Source organism: Mesocricetus auratus, unplaced genomic scaffold (genome assembly GCF_017639785.1).
Source record: "Mesocricetus auratus isolate SY011 unplaced genomic scaffold, BCM_Maur_2.0 Super-Scaffold_100003, whole genome shotgun sequence".
Taxonomy (NCBI): domain Eukaryota; kingdom Metazoa; phylum Chordata; class Mammalia; order Rodentia; family Cricetidae; genus Mesocricetus; species Mesocricetus auratus.
Window position 1 is genome coordinate 93,102,837 of NW_024429188.1, and position 24,482 is coordinate 93,127,318.

The 24,482-nt window shown below is 36.8% G+C and overlaps 1 protein-coding gene across 4 annotated transcripts in view; it reads right to left on the reverse strand.

Annotated features, from left to right (window-relative positions):
* The window catches only part of Tenm1 (teneurin transmembrane protein 1), a 789,988-nt gene that overhangs the window by 96,734 nt on the left and 668,772 nt on the right, over nt 1-24,482 (reverse strand). For all 4 annotated transcript variants that reach the window (XM_040744566.1, XM_040744568.1, XM_040744567.1 and 1 more), the window contains 4 exons: nt 22,547-22,690; nt 16,329-16,578; nt 6,924-6,944; nt 3,212-3,444 (listed from right to left, as the gene is read on the reverse strand). In XM_040744566.1, coding sequence (XP_040600500.1) covers nt 3,212-3,444; nt 6,924-6,944; nt 16,329-16,578; nt 22,547-22,690 — 648 coding nt within the window. The remainder of the gene's footprint in view (nt 1-3,211; nt 3,445-6,923; nt 6,945-16,328; nt 16,579-22,546; nt 22,691-24,482) is intronic.

Here is a 24,482-nt window from a genome sequence, read left to right on the forward strand (position 1 = left end):
GGCAAGAAGGAGCTGGTGCACATGACAGACAATTGTAAAGCAAAACTACAAACAAATTACATTTTCTTGAGAGACAAAGAATCTGCAGGAAAACGTCAAGGATGAAATTACCAATTAGTCATACTCTTTTCCCAATTTGCACACTGTAATTTCATGATTTCTTGCATGAATTTTCCTTCTACAGAAGTCTATAAAATTGTCCCATAGCATTCCATATAAGACTCTCATTTGAGATTTAGTGACAAGGATGAGTGCTCTTCAGGTATCATGGAGACAGGAGTTGCAGTTGGGCACTTGAGTTTCTCCCCAGTATGTTCAAGGTGACTTATGAGTGCACCAAAGTTCCACAATCTAAGTGATTTTAAAAATCACTGTCAGGGATTGAGTTGGGGGATGAATAGAGGATAGCAAGAAAAGAGATGCCTTAATAGAGGGATGCATTATAGGTTTAAAGAGAAATCTGGCACTAGGGAAATGTCCAGAGATCAACAAGGATTACCCCAACTAACAATATAAGCAATAGTGGAGAAACTACCTTAAATGCCCTTCCCCTATAATGAGAATGATGACTACTTTAAATGCCATCCTAGAGCCTTCATCCTGTGGCTGATGGAAACAGAAACAGAGATTCACAGCTAAGTACTGAGCTGAAGTCCTGGAATTCAGTTGTAGAGAGGGAGGAGTGATGAGCAAAGGGGTCAAGACCATGCTTGGGAAACCCACAGAAACAGCTGACCTGAGTGAGTGGGAGCTTATGGACTCCAGTCTGACAGCTGGATAACCAACATAGGATCGAACTAGGCCGCCTGAACGTGGGTGTCAGTTAGGAGGCCTGGGCAGCCTCTGGCGCCTCTGGCAGTGGAACCAGTATTTAACCCTAGTGCACGAATGAATTTCAGGAGCCCATTCCCCATGGAGGGATACTCTCTTAGCTTAGATACATGAGCGAGGGCCTAGGCCCTGCCCCAAATGACTTGACAGACTTTGATGATCTCTCATGGAAGGCCTCACCCTCCTTGGGAGTGGATGAGGGATGGCATGGGGGATTGGTGGGGGTTATTGGAGGATGAGAGAGAGAGGAACCTGGGATTGATATGTAAAATAAGATTGTTTCTAATCTTAATAAAACTTATAAAATCATTATCAGGGTATCAAACATTGTTTCCATAGTCAAAGGGGTGTGTTATGTACCTATATTTTATATACCATAACTTTCACTTCTTTTTAAGTATTCTATTTCACTCATTGGATCTGGACAAATATTGAAAACATTGGCTTCAGAAACAGTATGTGAAAGTTGTTCAGATGAGTTCAGATAATCAGCTGTCTGTCTGACCTTGATGTGCTCCAATGGTAAAGGCCACTCATGTAATGAAAGATGAGTTCATCAAGATGAAAGAAAGCATACTACTGGATATGACAAGAAGAAAAACTGAGTTTGAGATCAGCTTTAATAGATGTATAAATTTTGGCACTCTAATTACTGATACTTCAAGAGTTCACGCAAATCCTGCTCATCAGGGCTCTTATTGCTTCTTTACAAGCAGAAAACCGTATACCACATCAATTCTTTGCTTTATTTGGACAAGCAGAGATAGTCATTCTCTGTGTGGCAGGTTGAATGTGGTAGGCGAGATGAGTGGTTTTCAGACTAGCAGCAACTCAGAGGGATGTCAATTTCAGGCACAATATAAGCCTGATTCCTCCTTATTACTTATGCAGAAATCTTTATAATACCCACAAGAGTTTTAAATCTGTATAAAAGGTAAGACCCAACCTTATATATTTCCTTGAAAGATGAGCTGATTATATGTTGCACCTGAGTTATTCATTTACTCCTTGAATATTTATTGTGGGCCCACTATGTGGATACAGAGAAGAAGAAACACTTTATTACAATATTTAGGAGATTTACATTCCCTTAGGGAATACCTGGCATAAATAAGAGTTATTTAATTGACCAATTATAAAATAAATACATTTGATGGATTCTACATCGTGCTCAGTATTGGTAGGTAGATGGGTAAAGTTATAAAATATTAGATGTAGTTTCACTTTGCAAAGGTCTATAGAAAAAGTCTTTCTATTCATGAAGGAACTGGGAAGCAAAAGAAGACAAAATATAATTCTGTGTTAATTGCATCACGTAGATACTGCTTAAGAAATTCAGGTTTAATGGACTGGAGTTGGCCAGAAGGGCTTTACTAGAGACACAGCAATTGAAGAACCTGAAGACTTTGAACTACCAAAGCAGTTGGAATTTAATTCCAGTATGGCAAATGTCAAATGGCTATAGAATAACCTCTTAATATTTGAAATACTAAGTGACTTCTTAACAGATTAAATACATTGGCCTTACAGTATTTATTGACATGGAAAGATATTTATAATACATTAAATGTGAAAAGCAGGTTACAGAATGACAATATATACTATGAATCTGTTCTTCTAGAATTAAAACATATGCTGCACATGAAAAAAGAATAAATGGTATAATGTTAATGGTAATTTTCTATATGTGGTAAATGTATGCTGATTTTAATTAAAAACATTTCACTCTTCTTTTTGTATTTTTTTTTGCAACAAAGGTGTAGTATGTTTAATACTTAGTGCTGGTTTTATGAAATCCAGTGAAATGAATGCTTTGTAAAACTCACTAAAATAAATATGCACACATGCATGCATAAAACCTTAGTTGAAAGAACAAAGTCTGAATAAGTAAGGACATGAGATGGATGATATATGATGATAGACCACCTATAAATTTATAAGTCTAAGGTGGACATATGATTGAATACTATAAAATTATGAAGTTAATTGTGAGGCACAGACTTGTTCATTAAATTCCAGCCAATTGAGGTAAAGGTTGATTCTACAAGATAGGGAAGTGAGTTTTAAAATAAGGTTAAGCTCCCACTAAAGGCAAAATAATTGGAATATTTTATCCTAGAGCATTTCAATGGCCTCGGGCAATAGTTATTTGTTAAACACAATAAAAGCATACCAATCTTTTGATAACAATCATGATCAAACAATCATGCATGTCATCTAAAAGTTTGTCTTTATGTACCTATCTTCTGTGATAGACTGTGGAAAATTGTCTACGAGAGGCAGAATGTCGAGATAGAGTACAGGAAGACAATAGATTTAAATTCAGTGAAGTCAAACAAAATCTGTAGTCAATTAAGGAATAGAATTTTGTTTTTCTTACCTCGAGGGCTGTTCAGTGATGCTTCTGAGGCTTTCCCACCATCTCCGCAGTGACTCTGATCAAAAGGAAGGCACTGATCACCTGTCCCTGCAACCACGTCAAAATTCTTAGACAGATCTTTTGTTTCCACAAGTGACTTCAGTTTGTAGACTTTTCGAGTATTAGTGTCTGATAGGTAGAGTGATTCAGACATAGGGTCCATAGCCAGATAGTACTTGTGTGCAGGGCTTGTGCTAGGAAAGAGGAAAAAGTAAATAATTGAAAGTAATTTGTTCAACATGCACACCAAGAGTCCTCTTGTTTAACATATAGACACACATTGTCCATTGAGAGTAGAAAGAAACAAAAGGGAAAAAATCTGCCAAAAGACACTTTTCATATTCCATTATCCAATCACCAGCCGGATGATTGCTGAGTCACTGTCACCTGACACTCACTTCCTTCCCCATCTCTCACAAGCCTACTCTTCTTTTCATCTTTTTGCCTTCCTTGGTGACACTGACATCTTTGTAGGTGCCTGTTGTCAATCAAAGAGCATGTTTCAAGCTAGAGGACTGTTGATCTTAGAGGGCTGTGTCAGAGATACACCGTTAAATTTCCAAATTCCCCCTTTGAACTGACCAACACTTCTCTAACAAACTTTTCCTTCTGTCAGAAACTGGTGAAATTTAATGTTTCTAAAGTATAATCATGGCATCCTAGTTTTTTTTGTTGTTGTCATGATAAATATCACGAGCAAGTCACATCTGGGGAAGAATGAGTTTATTCACCATTTAGTGAAACCAAGGTGGGAACCCAAGGCAGGAAACAGGATCAGGAACTGAATAAAAAACCATGAAAGAATGCTGCTTACTGGCTTTCTCTCCATGTATTACTAGGCCTGACTTCTCATACTACTCTGGATTACCTGCCTAAGGGTAACACTGCTCATAATGGGATGGCCCCACCCACATCAATCAGAAATCATGACAATACCCCACAGATATGCTTATGGGCCAATCTGATGGAGGCAATTTCTTAGTTGAGGTTACCTCTACCCCAGTGACTCCACTTTGTGTCATGTTGACAAAATTAACCACCATACATAGTCACATGGTTGTGTACATAGATTCACATCTGTTGTCTGTCTCATAGAAGGTGTTTTTGAAGTTGTATCTATTTTATACATAGTGTCTTCATAATTATTCTGATAACTTACTCCCATAGTTAGAGATATTCTAATTTTTTATGCAGTATACTAACCCTTTTTACTTCATCTATTCTCACATGCTTTCAGTGTCTTAACCCAGGCAGCTTCCCATGAAGGAATTTTTCTCTAAATCTCTGCATTTGATTATTTGCATAATGCTTAGGGAGAATACATACAAATTACATGGCTTGCTTAGATATCAGTGTCGCCCAGTCTAATACACTGTGATAATTAGCAGGAGAACAACTATTTCCTGTTTATTTCTAATATGTTTAGTGTGGAGAACTCTTCTTTGTACCTACTTGTCTATGCCAGAAGCAAGATATCATTCCTTTCCAACTCCTTTCTACCATTTCTCACATGTATGGAGCATTATGTTCTTGTCACCTTCTACTTTCTAACTTCTTCTGCAGTATGTTCCCTTCATTTGTGCTGTCACTAGTCCAAATGCACATCCTCTCTTACTGGGAGTATTCATTGGTGCCATTTCAATCACCCTTTAAACATATTTATGTATGCTAATAATCATAAAGTTTGCAAATGGTAATTTTGAATCTCAGTTTATAGTCTTGTACTGGAAGAAAATTGGATGCAATTGGAATAGTTGGTTGTTTTTTCTAGTTACCTTCTTTGAGGAAGATAACTCAGGGATGTCTTTCAACCCTGGAACCACCATGTCAGCTGCTGTACATAAATTGTAAAGGGCACCACCCGATTCCAAAATTAATTTGGAAGCTTTACCAGAAAATCATCTCTGCAGCAAAGACTTTTCAGATAGGTGGTTGAGGAAGACATTTTATGTATTTAGTTCATATTTTTTACCTTCAGAATAATATTTCTCCAACATACTTATATTTTCTTAGAGTAAAGGATGGGTTGCAACCTTTCCTGGAAATAACCTTTAATACTTTGGTAGCCAATTTGTGCAGTTCCAACGGATCCAGATTAATCATGCTTTGTTTAGGTAGGGTCCATGGGCTATTTTTCAAAGAGAAATGTTATCCACACAAAAGTACTTTGGAATGCATTACATTCATTCATTATTGAATATCTCCAATGTGCCTGTAAGCTAAGTTAGAATTAGTATTCACCTCAAATTTCAGCTGGGGAAGCCTAGAACCATAAGGGGCTTGCCCAAGGTTACTAACAGTTCTGTGGCCTTATTAAGATTAGATTAGGTCACATGTGGCTGTGTGTGTGACATGCCAACAGAATACTCTTGATCTGAAAGTGGAAAAGACAACCAGTGTTCTAACCTTTTCCTAAGTAACTTGTCATATTTTCTTCATAAAGACTGTTCTTTATCTTTATATACTGACATTCAGAAAAGGGAGTAGCCCAACATAACAAATTCAAATTTGATTAATGTTATTTTCTTGACAGAAACATACTCTGTATTGATATGCAATTTCCTTGTCATTTCATGCCATTTCCCAAGTACACTTTAACTCCATTGACAATGGTTTCTTTGTGCTTTCTGAAAACATGCAAACTTGCTGCACTACATTCCTGTTTGTTTACCCCGCTGTGAATAAATGCATATCGGTTGGACAGATATGAGGATTTCTTTTGCAATCTAAGTGTTAGACCTACTGTGTCACCTATGGGTTAGTTTTATTCCCAAACTATTGATCTTCAAGTTAGCGGTGATCACTTCATTCATAATACTTAAAATCACATGAATTGTTAAATGGAGAATTAACACTTATAATTTTAACATACAGCAGTTCACCAGTAAGTAAATTGGCAACCAACTGAATTTGCTTAAAGAATCAGCTATGCCAAAGTTGCAAGGCTGATTTTGTTCACCAGCGTTTGGGAAGAAGCATCTCAAACACAATCCATATTCCATACCCTACTAGTGCTATTTTGATGACAACTGGCACTTGGAAATGAACAAATTCAATGTTCTCTTTTGAAATTTCAGAAAGTTTGAACAGTTATGACAGGTGCAATACATAAATGAGTTGAATCAAAATCCTCATCACTAATTTCAGTGCTATGTGGCAATGTCAGTAAATGGTCAGTTTGGAGCTTTTCAATTACTTCTTTTGGTGAGAGAAAATAGAACCCATTTGGTCATATCAAAGGAAAAAAGATGCTACTAAAGAAAGTTATCAAATGCAAAAAAGCAACTCTCAGTTAAAAAACCAAGGTCATTATGGTCACTGTTCTTAATATAATTGACAACTATATTTTTGAGACTTGGGAGAAAACACTTGCAACTTAAAAACATTAAAATGATTTGAACTTATGTACTCATTTGTGATATCACCTTAGGGAAACATAATGAGACTTTTGGACTTACTTTCTCTTGATATACTGAACTGCCATCTCTCACTTATCTTCTTTTCTGAGTGTCCTTCTTTTTTGGAATACTTACCTGCACATAATTTTCAAACTCACTTTCATACTATTTCTTTAACCTTATTTAAGGAGCAAACATTCCCTACTTGCACATTATTCGAAGATGGTTTCTTAAGTAAGAGGATCATTAGGCAGCTGCCTGTGTTATTTGCTTACCTATGTCTGGTATCTCTGTTTCTATGGTGCACAAGTTGTCCATGAGTAGCAAGTAAAAACAAATAGAGACTCATCAGTATCATTGAACAAGAGAAATCTTAGTAGACACATCAATTCATAACTCAGCTTGTTGCAATTAGAGAGATTTCACTGGGATCATTTAGTTAGTGGGAAGCCAAAGTTGACTCTCTTCCTTCCATGGATCTCCTTATAAAATGGCGTCATGGATTGCTTTGGTGGGTAGGTAATGCACTAAGATAATAAAATGCTTCTCCCTTGCCACATACATCAGGATCATAGGATTCTAGCACACTTGCAGTATACTGGGAGCTTTCTCTTATCCTACTAAACCAGAATTCTGACAAGGGGAAGTAGTGATTGGGGATTTTATTTTTAATAAATTCACCTGGTGATTCTGATGCAAACTTAAGTTTAAGAACCATTGGCCTTGGAGCCGAAAAATCAGCTGCTACAAAGGAGCATTCTAAAATTTAGTTTGATATCCCTGACTATTATACAGAAATGTAAAACCACTGCATCTTCCTATGAACACTTGTATTGGACACGCTCCCAACTCAGAGATAAGGTAGAGACATCTGTGTGGACAGCCATTGATAACATTTTACAAAGGTCTCTTTTTTTGTTTTTGTTTTTTTGGGGGGGGACAATGTTTCTCTGTATTTTTTGGAGCCTGTCCTAGAACTAGCTCTTGTAGACCAGGGGTAACAATTATGGGGTAACCAATCACATTCTGATTGAGTACAAAACCTGTACCACAGCAAGGATGTCATGACTGATAAAGTAAACTTGGTCAAAGACACATGACTATGGGATCATAGGTCCTGGGTGGAACCTACATTTGTTGTTAGGTTAAATGGTCATATTGTCAAACTGCCTTCTAAATATTTATTTTTATGTCCATAGAATGTTCTACTGTCAGTTTTGGTTAAAGAAGGATCTTTCTGCAGTTGGTAGTAGAGAATGCAAAGATTCATATCTGGCCAAAGTACCAAGAATAAATGACTGTTGTTGATCCACTATTGATGAGTCATTTATATTAACTTCCCCATATCCAAGGCTTAGGGAACATCATAGAAGAATGGACAAGGAATGGCAAAGCTTATGGATGAGGAGGAGGACTGTGAAATGAAGACTTTTGACATGATGTGGCTGCTGTACACATCAAAGACCTATAGTTATACACAAGATCTGTATAATATCCAGCCCAACACACTTCCAGTACAAAGTAGAATGGGTCTTCTGAGGCCTAACCTTTGGCAGAAGGGCCATTTCCAGTTAATAGTTGCTGGTTGAAGGAGACTAACTCTCCTCTGTGGACATGGTTACTAGTGGGTTGCCCATATACCAGTGAATAGCCCCATATGTACACATATAGGAGCAGCATTATTTGAACTCAGTCATTATTAACAACAACAACAACAACAAAGGCGGAGCATCAATTTGGGAGGGAGACAGGGTTGGGTGCACTAGTGGAAGTTGTAAGGAAGTAATGGTAGTTGGATATGACCGAAATAAATTGTATGAATGTATGAAATCTTCAAAGAACTTAAAAAATGAGGACTTTCCCTTAGACCACAGTAGAATGTCCTTAGCATTGAAACTGCTGCATCAAAACAGCTTCAATAAAACATCATGCACATCAACTATTAAAGCCTTGTGTCTTCCAGCCATCTGTGCTCCAAAGGGCAACTGGGGTGGGCAAACAGAATTGTCAGCCACAAAGAAGTGGAACATTTAGTATGCACTTCATCTAATAGCTTCTTGACACAGGGTATTGCTTTGGATGTTCACTGGGTGACGTGGTATCTTGTTTCTCACATGAGGGGCTCAGGCTGTGTGCAGGCCTGACTTTAGGTCAAGTTTGCCTGGAAATAAAAGGCTATAATCATTTGTGAAATACAGTCATTTTAATTTTAAAATCCTTTTAAATATGGACCTTTGGTCACTTTGAAGACATGAAGATAATAAACCTTTTTAATAAAAATCAGGAAATGTTCTTTTTCTTCGAATGTCCAGGAAGAAGAAAAGATACAGAATTATTTTACTTGAAATTTTCTGCTAAAATGAAATCAACTCTCTTAAAAAAGAAATCATCTTTCTCAGATACTAGCCTGGCCACAGGTCATACTCCACTGGCTCTTCTGTTTCCTTGGCCCATCTCAAAAGGGTAGGTATTCTGTGAGTTGCCACAAAGGTCAACCAGTAAGGAAGCAGAGCTCTGATTAGAAACCTGGCCCCAGGCTCTTGTACCTTTTTCCTTGTCTCTTAGACATTGTTTTTGTGGTCCCTATAAGATGGTTGTTGGAGCGGGGAGGTCTCTAATCACTGGAACACAGTCAATTCTTCTAAAGGAGTCTAGTTGTGAAAAAACTAGATGGATCTCATTAAAATGTGATTTCATCTTCAGCATTTTGTATTTGCATGCCATAGCAAGAATCATTTGTGTGTCTACAAAGTATTTTCAAATTCTTAGGTGATAGCAAGGAGCAGGGAGGGAGATAGTTTGATTCTCTTGCAGTTGCTTCTGATCCTGCCAATAATGTCATTGTGAATTTGGAAGATGTCCCATATTATGCAGAGCAGCTTCTCTCATTAACATCTCAGAGGGAGGAAGTGAAAATGATGGAATTTATTTCTAGTGTGTGACCTTGTTCTGTCTTAGAATTACTTTTAGTTAAGGATTTAGGATTGAAACTACCACCAAAGTGAGCCTGCTGTCTAGCTATCAACTGGCTACATACTGAGCTGCCAATGTGTGAGCTCTTCACAAGTGCTGGGGCCATCATTGGTCATTACTACTCAGGAACTGACAGCCTCGAAGCTTGTCTTGAGTTAAGAGAAGAAAAGAGTGGAGTCACAACTCCTTAGAGAGCAAGGGATATTCCTAATGAGAGGATCTGTGGATTAACCCTTGATTTTTTTCCAGGACAAAGATGATAAAAGGGCCATCTACATTTTTTTGAATTTAAAAGAAAATGATTGAGATGTGATTTTTATACCAGAAATCTACCCTTGTAAGATGCACATTTCAACAAATTCAAACACATTGACTTATGCAACCCTCATGATTAACCAAGTCAAGAAGAAATTCTGTACCTATTTGATAATTATCATTTTCTCATTTATTCATCCTCTTCTACTTTGTCCCAGACAACCAAAACTGTATGTATTTTGTCTGTATGGATTTGCTTATTTTGTACTGTCACATAAATAAAGTCATATTGTATTTGTACTTTTATGGCTGTCTTCTTTCATTGTTGTTTTTAAGTTTTTGTGTGGCTAAAGATGGGAAATACGGGCCATGCCAACCTTAGAGTTGCTGTTCAGACTTAATGTCAGGGGAGGATGAATGTCTTGCTTGGTGATGGCTGCAACCCTCCATGCATTCTGTACTCTTCACAGCTTCTCTCTTTATTCTTGACCAGAAATAATGGACTTTCTTCTTTGTTCAGCTTTCTGATGTCTTATTCTCCTGATGGCTTTGAATCCAAGCTTGTTTTTGACTAACTTCTCTTTTAATTTTTTAAAAGTTTAAAAACTTTTTAATTGATTCTTTGTGGATTTCACATAATGCATCCCTATCCCACTCAACTTCCTGTCCTCTCACATCTGCCCTTATAACCTCCCAGTGAAATAAAACAAAATTAAAAATCCCAAACACCAAATATAATAAGAAAATAAATAAAGAAAGGAGAAGAATCTCATCACAGGGGCTGTAGTGTGGCCCACTGAGTCCCACACTCAACGCTTTAGTCCATTTATATTTACTTGCAAGTGTTCATTGCTATGAGTCATTGGTCTGACTCAAGGCCTCTGGCTTCTCTTATACTCCTGATAATGGGCTCTCACTGCAACTCTTCTTGAATATCTTACTGTTGTTCTGTATGTGAGTGACTTCTTAGAGCTTCCAACTCCAACAAATGTCATCTCAGGCTAACATCTCCCATTCTCTGGCTCTATCCCTGACTGTTATCAGGAATTGTCACGTGTTTTAAAGTCACTGTTACCATATGAGTTGAAACTCAGGTGGCGAATAGCCACCTATTCTATCTACAGGCAGTGTTTTTAGTATTTGTAGTTCCAGTCTGTGAACAAAATGATGGTTTGTGGCAATTTCTTAGTTATTCATAGAATTCTTCAAAGCTAAGGTTCTGTTTGATGCTTTTTAAAGAGTTTCTGTGAGTTTCAAAACCCCTTGGCATGCTAACTACTCCTAAATAGGTGCTATACCAAGTCTCCTCCATTTCCAACCAATGACAGGAGTCAAGTCCTATAAGTAATGAAAGAAATATTAACCAGTCACTGGAAAAAATGGTAAAACCTCTTGAGAAATTTTCATGTCATGTTGACATTTGTCGAGTCCAAATTGCTCAAGGTACCAAGATGTATTTTCTAATCTCTTATTTTCTTTTCTCTTTCATTTTTAGGGGAAGGACAAAATAAATATCTTGAGAATAACTGCACTTTGTAAAAAAATAGAAGCATGGGTTTTTTTTATAAAGAACAAATCACTTCTAGTCATGCTTAATGGGTTTTCTAATAGAATTGTAAAATTAGAAGATGAGATGTGAACAAGAGTACATTACATATTTGAATTTGTACAAAGTACTTGGTAGGGTGTCTTCTATTTTTACGTATATAATTATCCTTATTAGTTTTACAAAACCAAAAAGTGACCCGAGGCTAACCAAGATCAAAGGAGAAAAGAAGCAGTCATAATTGATGAGATATAGCTGAACTTGAACATAGTGAACTGAAGAAAAGAAACTCAGAAATCTGACAGCTGTTTTCATACTTGTGAACATCTTTCCAATAGAAGAAGGAAGTTACTACTGTGATTCTTCAGATTCTATAATTTGATACTAATAAAGAGGCATTTCATGAGAGGGCAGATTTAAGTTGATCTTAAAGAAGAAATTCTTTTTTCTTTATCTCTCTCTTTCTTTCACAAATAAGTCTAAAGATGCAGTGGGATTTCTTGAGAGGTGTTTAACTCTCTGGATATTGGAAGCAGTCAGTCAAATCATAAATGACAAAGTGTCAGTCATTTACTGGACATAATATCTGGATGGATTATTTAATAAATATTAAACTCACAAATCTGTAACATCACTTTTCTGCTATTACAACATGTTCATATATATTTATGTACATATATGTACCTTTATTGTGTACATTTTAACATGACAAGCAAAACCACAGAGGAATCAAGACTCAAACTGTCGTAGAAATGAATATATCTTTAAAGGTCTTCAGAAAATGTAGTTTTGAAACACTTGTGTTACAAAAGTTTGTAAGCTTTGCTTCATTATTATCTTACTTGTGCCTCTCACTGGAATCATATTTGAAGACAAAAGCTATAGGACACTGGGAAGGGGTAGGATAGACTTAAATAACAAGAAACATGTTTTTCTTGGCAAATTTGTAACAACAACAGTATCCTTGACTGTTTGTTTCTGGTTCTGTTCAGCCAATGAGGAATGACAAGGTCAAGGATGGGATGACTGGCAATTAATGTAATGAACTGGTTATAGATATCAGAAAAGAGGACGCAGATGTGGATGATCTGGATTGACTGGAGTAAGGTTGGAAGACTACCTATCTTTGAAATGCCAAGTGGAATCTGAAATTACTCAATATGGTAAAATATGGAACAAATGGATGGAAAAGTGGGAAATCCTCACAAAGTGTCATCAAACACTGAGCCAAGAATGACCCATATATGGGTCTCTGTATGAGACTTATCAACAGATGTTTGAAGTAGAAAGTAAGGAGGTAGAGGACAGAGTATATTGTATGATCCATAATCTGAAAGAGTTAAGATCTAGGAGGGTTCTCTGCCATTTTCTGTAATAACCCATTCACAGCATTGCTCCTCCACTCAAAATTTTGAATGTAACAAACAAAAGGGCTATATCAGTCTACATTTCCAAGGAAACAAATTACTCAATGAGGTAAGATAACTGAATTAACTGATTTTAACAGCAGCAGCAGCAGCAGCAGCAGCAACAACAACAACAAAAACAAAGTGAAGTTTCTATTCAATCACAATAGAATTCAATAAATATTTGAGTTCTAAAGATATATAGGCCTTATTAAATAAATTTATTTATTCTCAGAAAGTTTACAATTTGGAAAGTTATAGCAAATACATAAAGCCACCAATTAGATGCGAAGGATTTGCTTTATACATAGAGGCTACTGATCAGTATAGATTTTCAAAAAGTACTGTTTTTATGAGACTCCCAACAGTGGGAGTGGGTGTTTTTCTGACTCTTTTGCCTTATCTTGGGACTTTTTCCCCCTATTGGGTTGCCTTGTCCAGCCTCAGTAAGAGGGCCTTGGACATATCACATTGTATGCTGTTTTGCTCTGTTTGGCAGTTGTTTCTTGGAGATGAGCTCTTTTCTGAAGAGGATCTGGACCTGCAAGTGGATCTGGGGGAGAGGTCAAGTGTGTGTGTGGGGGGCTGGGCATGGAGGGAGGGGAAACTGTGTTAGGGATGTATTGTATGAGACAAGAATCTGTTTTCAATAAAAAGTGATTCTTTAAAGGACTACATTCATTTCTGTGTAAACATACAGTTAATGTGTGCTGACATGAACAGGTTTGATGGTTTTGGTTATAGTCAAATAGGGAGTCATTTCATATTGTGTGCTTAACGATCTTGTTTCTGTGATGGCCAATCAGAGTAGTGTTAGAATTGAGAAGGACACAAAAATCTGTCTCCTTGAACGTAATTTAAATGGAGCTATTAACCATGACTCTATGACATGGCTTCATTACAGAAATGGTTGCTGGCAGGCTGCTGGTAGCACGAAGGTTAAAGGAAGGAAAAATATGACTTCCTAAAACATGAGAAAATTTGGGGTGGTGTATTCTTTCTATGGAGAGATCACTTAGCTTAAAATAGATTCTCAGAAAAATCTGAATGAGACAAAAACTGTTAAGAAACTCTGAAGGATCATATCTTAGAAAAGCCAAATAGAGTGATAGGCTAAGTAAGAAAACCTGAGTGTGTGACTTTACACATGTGCATGCCTCTGTACTTGACGATGTGTGACAATGTATTGTAGAGTGCATACAGGAATGAAGAATGATTACAGGCTTTGGACAGTATTAAACGAGCAGTAGAATGACCAGTAGAAATCACTTTGTATTTGAGGTCAAGTTATTTTAATTTATACTCTAAATGACTTTGTGTTGAAGACCACAGGGCGCTTTGTACTAAAATGTAAATTTGCGAATTGTTGAGAATCTTTAACTGTGAGTTTCAGCAATGAAAGACAATCGTTCTACCTTAAGTAAATTTATACTTAAATTACAAAGAAAAAGACTGAATTTAGCAGGGGGGTTCCTTCTATTAATAACATTTTTGTTTTGTTTTCATAGATTTGACTACTTTTCCTTTGATGAGGAAGCCATATAGAAATTACATATGTGGACTTTTTACAGGATTAACTAGACCAGCTCAGTAAGACCAGGTCTTTTAGCTACCTGACAGCCTGTATGTTGAATGAATTGCCCAGTACTTCCATTCGTCTTTGGCATCATGTCAGAAAAACACCTCAAGGATTATGAAAACAATGTAGGATGTTGTATAAGTAACTTTCAAATACAGGTAGGCAGCTATTGTAGACTTCCTGTTGACTTTCTACTGATGCCTAAAAGATATACTACTAGAAATGACAAATATCCACGAGTTCTGACATTGTGAGGCCAATGAATACTCAATTAAGTTAGGGTGCTATGAATTAGTGTCCCTTAGATGTTTTGGATGTGCTTTGTCTTTACAAAGTGTTAACTTCACAGTCTATTTTTTATTAGCCAAGGGATTTAGCAGCTTTCTTCCATATGACAGCATTTGCAATTATAATTAAGAAATGTATTAAAACTAGAGTGAATTAATATGGAAAATGGATGGTGGCTAGGGACTACATTTCCCAAACTAGGTGTGAAAGAATAACTCAGCTTGAGAAAAGGGAGGCAGATTCCAAAGCAAGAATGAAAATGTGAAAACATTCGAGGAATACCCATGCAAAGTCGAACTTTCACCATAGTGAACATAAGTGATGAATGAAAGTAATGCAAAGTATCACAGTGGTCCTGTGCGCACGTCGTTGCCTCTTTATGATGTGTTAGCTCTGTCAGTCACTATTTTTATGTCACCGAGGAGATGCCTGAAGCAAAAAGTACTATATGGAATATTCAAAAGATGACATCAAAATCCTTTGGAATCTATAAATTTTAGCCTTGATTTCTAGAGTCATGTGTTATGAATAAATCTGCCATAGCTGATTAGAAAGAAAGTCCTGCCAATTTCCTCAGGGGTGAAGCAGCAGTTTTAATCCCTAATGGGATAGGAATAGATGCTTTCTTTTCCGTGAACTCCAGAGGACATACAGTTTGTCTCATAGCCACAGAAAGGAAAGAAATAAGCTGATTAAGGCACAGTTGATTTAGTTGTAATATTTATGCAACTTCAGGGTATAGCAGAGCAAAAAGGTATGAATTCTTTACAAAAGGTATTAACATTCTTTGTACTCTCAAGAAAATACTTAGAACAGAGGAAGAGAATGTAAAGATGGATGCTTTAATCATCACTGAATTGCTCTTTCAAAGGTGGAAAGTGTCTTCTTCCTTGTGGTGCCAGGAGAAAACAGACTTCAATGTTCTTCTGCATTAAATGACTTCAAAAGGCTGAAAAGCCCTTTTAAATCTGGAGATACTGCTACCAGCAACAATGGAACAGGTAGCTTTTATTATCTTCACAGTGGCCAGCACTAAGTAACTTATGCCAGCACTTGGAAGTAGTGAGATCCATGCAATAGCCGTGCAGACAGGAAAGGCCTCATGTTCAGGGATGGCAATACTTTCGGGTTCCTTCAAATAGGTGGAGTGGGTTTGTGACCATTACTCCTATCCCTCCATGTTTTGAAAATTGTGTTTTTAAATTATATTTTCGTTAAAACAGTTTTTGAATTTAAATATATTTGGGAGTTTTTAATTGAAATAGAATTACATCACTTTTTCTCCTCCCTTTCCTCTGTGCAGCCCTTCCCTTCAGACTTCCCTGGAACCTCTTTTATACCCTTTCCCACTCTCAAGCTGGCAGCCTCTTTCTTTTTGATTACTATTCATATATATATATATATATATATATATATGCATGTATGTGTAAGATGCACACATACATACAAATACAACTCTCTAAGTCCACCTTTGTTATTTGTGTATATGTGATTTCAGGGCTAACAGGGCAACAGACATGGGAAAAATTCCCCCATATTAACTTAGTGTTTTGATATGGTAAAGTACACTTTAAGCTTTTGTTGGCAATAACTTGTCTCTTAACATGATCTTATTTTTGTATTTTTTTCTTACCTTAATTCCAAAATGCTAACAGAATTTCCTGAAGGAAATATTCTCCTTACAAAATTGAAGTCACCAACATACACACTACCATCAGGGCCAGAAGCTAAAGCAACAGGAGCAAAGAGTTTGTTGTTGTGGGCTGGGCCATTGCAGTTAGTGCAGGCTACACTCCTTTGGTGTCCATTACCCATTATGGTTGATATGACTGGGGGCTGCTGGGAAATGAACATATTTTCCCCATTTCCTTTGTGTATGATTCCTAGATACAAGCAAAAAAGAGAACAAAAATTAGAAAAGTATTTGCTACACAAACCTTTTGCCAAAAGTTAAGTTTTCTCTCAGAGTTCAAAACAGAAGGGAGCTTTGGCCTAACATGAGAATTTGAGAGTGAATCGTATTACTATTAATTTTGTTCAAATGAATAATCATAACAGACAGTAGTATAGCACTTTGCCACAGTTTGTCTTTCTATGAAGTGGGGCGAAGTGAAGAGTCTCTTTAATACTGATCCCAAATTCTTCAATAAAGTATTGATAACTAAGTTTTAATGGTCTCCTGTTTACTCAGCTCTGTGGATTCTATGTGACTAGTTTTTTATTTCTGGTTGCCTCTCTTCATATCTCACACACATCTACCCGACTCCACTTTATCCTCATTATGCAAATGGTTCAGGAAAAGAGATCCTGTATTCATTATGATATTAACCCTAGTAAAACACCAGCACGATGGTAGCATGCTTTTATGAAAAGGAAAGAAATCCTAGTGCTATAGTGCACTGCAAAGATATACTAAAGGGACTTGACTTTTCCACTGTTTTGGACCATATCTCACCATCATCAATGCAAAAATTAGAGACATCAACTTATGAAGATGCTTTTCGATCATTCTGTTTGGGTAATTACATTTATACCCACAACTCTGACGTTCATCTCGGTTATCTGAAACGTTCTCCTGTTTGGAGTCTTTTACCCAACATGCACTTTCTTACTAGACCCCTTTACCTGGATGCGGTGCAGCTACCTCAAATTGGAAAAAGGTTGGGATTGAGCTCATTACACTTCCTCTATCTTCTACCAAATGCTTCTTTTCCTCTTTTGTTTAAACCCATCCCCATGAGTACTGTCTCTGTTACGTAGCTACCTAAATTGTAAATCTGGTCATCATGGTGATGCTTCATTTCATTTCATTCTCTAAGCCTAAGTAATTACTAATTCTCCATAATGTAGTGAGAATTTCCCCGTTCCTTAGTTCAGTTTTCTTGCTCTCCAGGAAGACTCACCTCCCAACCGTTGTCCACATCCCTGCTGCAGAGATTATTCAAGCCTTACAATATGTACATATCCACTATAGAATAAAGAGGGCATTCATTGCTGACAAGGTATACAGATTACTTGTTGGTTTTGTGTTCCTGTAGTTCTTTAGTTTTCTCTTTTATTACACTTTTGTTTGTATTCCAGTATCTGGTCATTACAAAAAATTTGTAGTTATTTTCACATTCTTCCCTTCTGCTACGATTTTGTATGGGTTGTTGCCTCTATCTTGAATGCCCTCTTGATTTTGTCTGTATGAGGGCTCAGTTCATGTACTTCTTAATACTCCATCCAGGCAGAATTAGTCACACTCTTCTGTGTGTGCCCATTTTCCATAGCTCTATTGTAACACTTACCACATTGTATGCTAATGTTTTACTCACTTCTCTATCTTCCTCATTGTAACATGAATGAACTCCTTGAAGGCACATCTTCTGTCTTATTCCTTTCTGTATTTTTAGTGCCAATTCGCATGGCCAAGTCTTTATAAGTGCTCAGCAAATGCTGAAAATAGGCTCTGAGTCCCTTGTAGTTTCCTATTCCAATCTCAATGATTTCACAAGCCTGCTGTGCCTGGGCAGATAATCCAAGGAACAAGCACTGCTGTGCTAAATTGCACAAGTCAGTCCAGAATGAGCCAGGGCAGGTAAAATATCCATGTTGTGAGAAGGCATGCCCATGTGTCAGACTGAAGTAACTGACAGCAAATGAATAAATAGTTACATTTTATGCCTTTATTTTTTTCCTCCCTTGTTTCCTGCTATATATCTCTACACACTGTTATTCTCTATAATTGCTTCCTGAAATGTCTTCCTCTGTTCTCTTCCAACTCTCAGCTCTACCAAAGAAACTATTGATCATTGTGAGATAGGAATAATGCTGGTAAAAATAAATAACAACATAAAATATGCATGCCAAGACACCAATATATACTTATAAAGGGACTTCCAGGAATTAGAAATTACATCCATCATATGGTCTTTGGATTTCAAATATAAGTATGTTTATGTTCCCTCTCAGGGTGATTCCAGATAGCTTTTCAACACATGATTTGCAAGAGTAGTGATAAGTTTACACTCCAACAAATTGATCTTTTATTAAAGACTGTGAGACAACTTTAGGGTACTACTTACTTATTATACTGTTGGTAACTTTTATTAGCCAGCAAGGACATTTCTTATGATTTAGAATAATTAATTCAATATAATTAATAGGGCTGAATTTCATTTACCTCCCCAAACATTTAATTTTAGTGTACTCAATACTGCAATTTTAATGAAATGGGAAGAAGTGAAGGAAACTGGAATGACAGTCATACGGCATCACTGAAAAGAAATTGCCTGATGATTGTTAGCAGAATATCTGACCAATGAGAGTATGATACGTTCTTTAGTAATTGAGGAAACTACTGTTTAGCATGTCAGTACTTTAGCAATTCACGGTAGGTGTACTATTAAAAAACCTTTCCAATTATCGGCTTGGAAATACCAGATTTGCTATTAACATCTATTTTCACAGGTAGATCTCCATTTTTTATATCAATATAATGATATAGTTAACAACTGCCCTCAAAATGACATGTTATTACCAGGCTCCTGGCAATTTAAAAACTAAGGATGGCTATTCTAACCATTCTTCTAAGCCTGCAATTCCACAACTCCCCTTTTCGATTAGAAAACCCAGTACTCCATCAAAAAAGAAGAATGATTAAAGGAAATAAAACATAAGGCAATGTACTTTCTGATTAAATCTCTACAATTGATGTCTTGCTTTCATGCAAGGTACTAAAGTGCCCATGTACTGAAATTACCATTTCTGTTTAAAGCTGAAGCAATCAAAACAAAAATGGGCAAACCCCTTTGGTATTGCCCTGAAAAAATAGATCATTTTGAAGGATGTTTTTGTTGTTTCAAGAATCTGTTTAACCTTCTATTACACAGAACCAGGCTATACTATCTAGCAACAATGATTTAACACCAATTTTCCTGCAAAAGGTTGTTCTGAAAATATTTTGTTTATGTTTCTGGAAATCTTGATCAATTACTGATGCTTCTTTTCCAGTTCATTCTGCCACGCATGCTCACTTTGAAACAGGACAGCACACACTATTTATATGAAGGATTGGGTGTCTTGTATATACTGAACAATGAAATCTCACTGAATGGGATACTTTTGCTCCTCCATGTTTTCCCTTTCTCCACTACAAAGTAAGAGTCAATTTTTCACTGTAATAAGGTAAGCACATTTTAACAGATACTTTTCCTACCTTTCTCCCATCTCGCTCAAAAGTTCTTCTGAAGCTTATAAACAAGTTTAAAATAAAATTCCCCCTGGAAGCCAGTGGGTGGTGCTTGATGCTGATTTCAAAGAAGAAACCATTTTTTCAGACTTCTGACCAACAAGGGACACAATACACATTTCTCTTACTACTTGACTGAGAGGGTATGAACACAAACGGGGAGATATGGCAACATGATCAATGACAGTTTACATCTTCTCCCAGTAAAACAATTTGTCGATAAACTACTGGCCTATCTTGGAGACTAAGGAAATTTGCTATTTCAGATAGATTAGTACCCTGGATTGTTCTAATATTTTATAACAACTAGTTCCTAGGAATCACTAGAGGATATTAGAAAAATATGCTAATCTCTAATTAACAATAATTTTAAAGAATTAAAAGGAATAAAAGAATCAAAGGTTGTATTTGGAGGTACCAATTTTGAAAACAGGCATTTCTAGTGTTTTTATTATAGTGATAGTAGAAACTGTGTATGACCATCAGGTTGAATATTTAGAAACATTTCTCCACAAGCATTGGTTAATTGTCAGGTAAATATAATTGTGGTACCTGAAATGGCAAATGGTCTGACTATAGTGCCTATTGGAATCTACCCACTGCACAATGATTTGGGAGCCAGAGCAAAACTGAGAATAGAACAGCAGCAGACATCCAATCTAATTATAGGTGTCTTTTTAACCAGTGAGAGGAAATTGGAGGAAGATAGACTCTTGTTTCTAATCTACTATCTGTCTCAGATCAAAAAGTCTGGGTGCCTAAAGAGTTAGGCTTTTTCATGAGAGATGTGTAATGGGGGAATTCAGGAATACATTGTTCCTGCCTTAATCAGTCAGAAAAGACCATCTGACCTGAGGGGGAAGAGCATTGCTTTCTAAATTTGCATTCCCAATCCCGCTCCATTACATTTATCATTCTTGCTTCTAAAATTGCCTTTGTGGGTGGGATTTTGACCTCAGAAACACCCTAAGACAGGCATTTGCAATCAAGGTCAAACTGAAAGGCCTTGGTAGAGTTGGCTTCAGATCATTTGCTGGCAAGTGGGACCAGTTCTTGGTGAGAAATACAAATGAGATGGTAAATGTACAAATGTCCCTTGGGGGTGAGAAATTATCCAAAATAGTATGATTTCTTTCTCAGAAGAAAATGACCAGAAAGGTAGAGACAGAAAGCTTCTGGTAATGCAAGAGATATATTTGTTGTGATAAAATACCCCGAACATGGGTTTTGGTGATCACAGGACAAGTACGAATTTACTAAGCATCATTGAAGTGTGCACTTCAAAAGGGTGAGTTTTATGGTGCATAAATTATACTTCAATAAAGCAGTTCAAAAGTTTCAGAAGTAACTTCATACTAATTACCTAAAAAGTAATTATGGGTGAATTAGGGATGTAGCGAATGTGTGGTTCCCAAAGCTAGCTTTCTGAATAGCTCCCCTCCATTTCAAAGTCTGTGTGAAGCAAACTATGAGAAGATACAAGATGGGGAGCACACAGCTGGGGGCTGGTTCCATTGAGATCATTTCCCACTTTGTGTTTAATGTCAATGACAGGCGTTTGAAAGAGATAATTCATATACGCCAATAAAAGTGAGTGGAAAAGAAACGGCTGCTTAAAATGTCAAACTCTTTCAAATCAAAACAAAAAACCCCTAATAATTTAATAAGTGGCATCTGCCCTTTCGTTTTTGTACTCTGAAAACTGTGGCTCTCCTTTTGACAACTGAAAACAAAAGTTGACATTTTATGTCTGTGTGAAGCTTTACTGTTAAACAAAAACAAACAAATGATTTCAAATGGAACTTATCATCTTCCTTTAAAGGGAAAGGGAAGGTACACTGGCGATATACAGCAATGGATTTGTTCCCTTGTGTCTCATACTGGGGCTAGAATAGGTTTTGCCATTTTATTAGTAGAGCAAATCTGTTATCTTTGCTCATCAAAAGTTCTGCGTTGCCGTTTTTCACTACATGTACCAATGAAATAAGGTCATGGACAGAATTATAAAATGGAGCTCTTGGCTTCACAAAAGAACTCAGATTTATTTCATAAATGTGGGGTGGATAGAAAGGTGGCTGAACTAAAGACACATTCATTTTTGTTCTCTGAAAATGCAACCTGCAATATATGAACTAGTCTAGGTTCTTAGAAATTGCCTCTTTTGATACAAAGCAATATGGGACTTGTGGTGAAAAGTCACAAGTAGAAGATATTTGTAGGAAGTCAGAATGGAAATCCCATGGACCAGTTTCTAAGCAGGATGCAAAAGTGTTAGTGGAAGACTTTCAATGAAGCTGTCATAGCTAGAGTCGAAAAATCAGTGTGAACTCAGGGACTACAGGTGATCCTTTCTCATGACTGATTTTCCTGTTTACTCAAGGCTTCCATTATAAACTAAGAAGAAGTGATAACAAGTGAGAGTGTTCTGATTCTGAAGCACTAAAATAAACTCAGCATCAAATTGCAGCACCCATAGACAGATGTGTTAATTTGGACATCTCTAAGTGTCATCCTTACAGGCGATTTTTCTCTTACACTTGACAAAATTTTCAATAACAAATGTCCACTAAAAAGTATTAGTAAACTGTTATTAACACAAGTTTTTAAAAGTAGCTCACCACTTTGAGGATTAAAAATATGATGCTTATTCAAGGACCAGCCTCCTAGGTTAGATGCATCCATCTCAAAGCCCTGTAAAACGACTGTCCTTTGTTCCCAGAGAATAAAGTCAGGGCACATCTCATATTCATATCCCACAGACACTGCAAAAAAGAGTTAATAACATATTAGAAAATTGTAAAAATATTTACTTCATGTTCACACTGGTTGGTAATTATGTTGTTATTGTATTTGCTATTGATTTATGATTTGGTGTGGAATTTAATAGTAAATGTCTTTCACCTGGCATAGTCAGGAATTGTACTTAGAATGGCATTGGTTACTCCAAAATGACCAGTCAGTGAAAACTGGGCACATTAAGAGACTGGACATTCCCATAGATAGGTACCGTATGCACATGAACATTCAAATTCTTTCTGGACTTTCTGATTAGATTCTGCTCTGTAAACCTGTAGAGAGATGCTTTCTGAGAATTAGGTGCATGTAGTGTAATTCCTCTCAGTACTTATAGGAGAAGTACAGGAGAAAGATGGTTTCTCACTTCTCTAGAGTATAAAATGCATCCAGGAAATGGACTTCAGAGTACCCAACCACTTACACAACACTTGAATACACATGAAACTAATAAAATTAATTCAGTCAACTCATATATTTTCTGTATCAACAGCCTTTACTTTACTGAAAGGTCTGAGTTTTCTTGGAGTGCTTCAAGTGTAAATTATACTTTGTGTATATTATGCTTTTGTTTCTGCATATAGAGTACCAATGGGACATCACCCAGGCATTTGGCTTCAACTCCTATGAAGCACAGATGTTGTGCATTAAACGTGGAACCCTAGTATGCCTCTAAAATGGGAAGTGCAGAGTGTGCTATCTTGGATGTCTCTGCCCTACTGAAATATGCATAGCCCAAGCAAACCAAGTTGTAGCCATTTTCTCAGTTGGTAAACCTGCTTACCTGTCAGAACCCCAGATTTCTGCCTTATGAATTTCCAAATGCTTTCTGTCTTCAAAATGTTTTAAGCCTAAGAGGACTGGCTCATTACACTGCACATCCCAAAGGTGCTTTTACCTCTCTGGCAGCTTAAAATAGACCCAGTTGGTCTGTCTTCTGATACTGCTTTCTAGTACCAACCTCTACCAGATCTTTAGATGTCCTTGGAGAGCTCAGTTCCTCTTTTGCTGTTCAGTTATAAAAATTGGTAAAGAAAACAGGTGCTTAAGCTATAGCAGAATAAGGGCTCAAAATGAAAAATGAAAGTAAACTAGTTTTGGTTACTGCCATTATTATGTGATCAGAAAATAATTAAATTGATTTGCTTGTGTGTGTCCTGTAATAGTCCATACACAGATAAGTCCAAACATCCTTGAGAATGTGAGTATACTACTCTCTAATTTTATAAATATATATCCAATTTGAAGTAGCAGGCTACATTTCTTTTGGCCCCTTAACACAACAATGCTTAGAATCACAATAATTCTCACTGGGTGTGGCTTATGATTAGAAGGGCCGTACAGTTGACATTAAGTGTACTGTTGTTTTGAAACCTTTAATAGTTTTTAATGAAGTGGGTATGTATTTTCAGTTTTGTTTCACTGGGTCTCACAAATTCTGATGATATTACAGTTCAGTCAGCTATCAGCTGGTTAAGACTCAAGGGAATTCATTTTTTTGGTATGTATACATGTTAGTGTGTGTTTGCATAAGTGTGCAGTCCAGAGGTTGACATCTAGTGTGCCTTTATCAGGAGCTCTCTACCTTATTGTTTTAAAATTTGAAACACTTATTTATTTATTTATTTGTGTGCACATGAGCCTGTTCCAAATATGAATGTGGAGGCTAGAGGACATTTGTGAGTCAGCTCCCTCTTCCTGCCATGTGATTTCCAGTCATCTAACTTACCTCACCGCTACCAGCTGAGCTGTCTTGCTAGC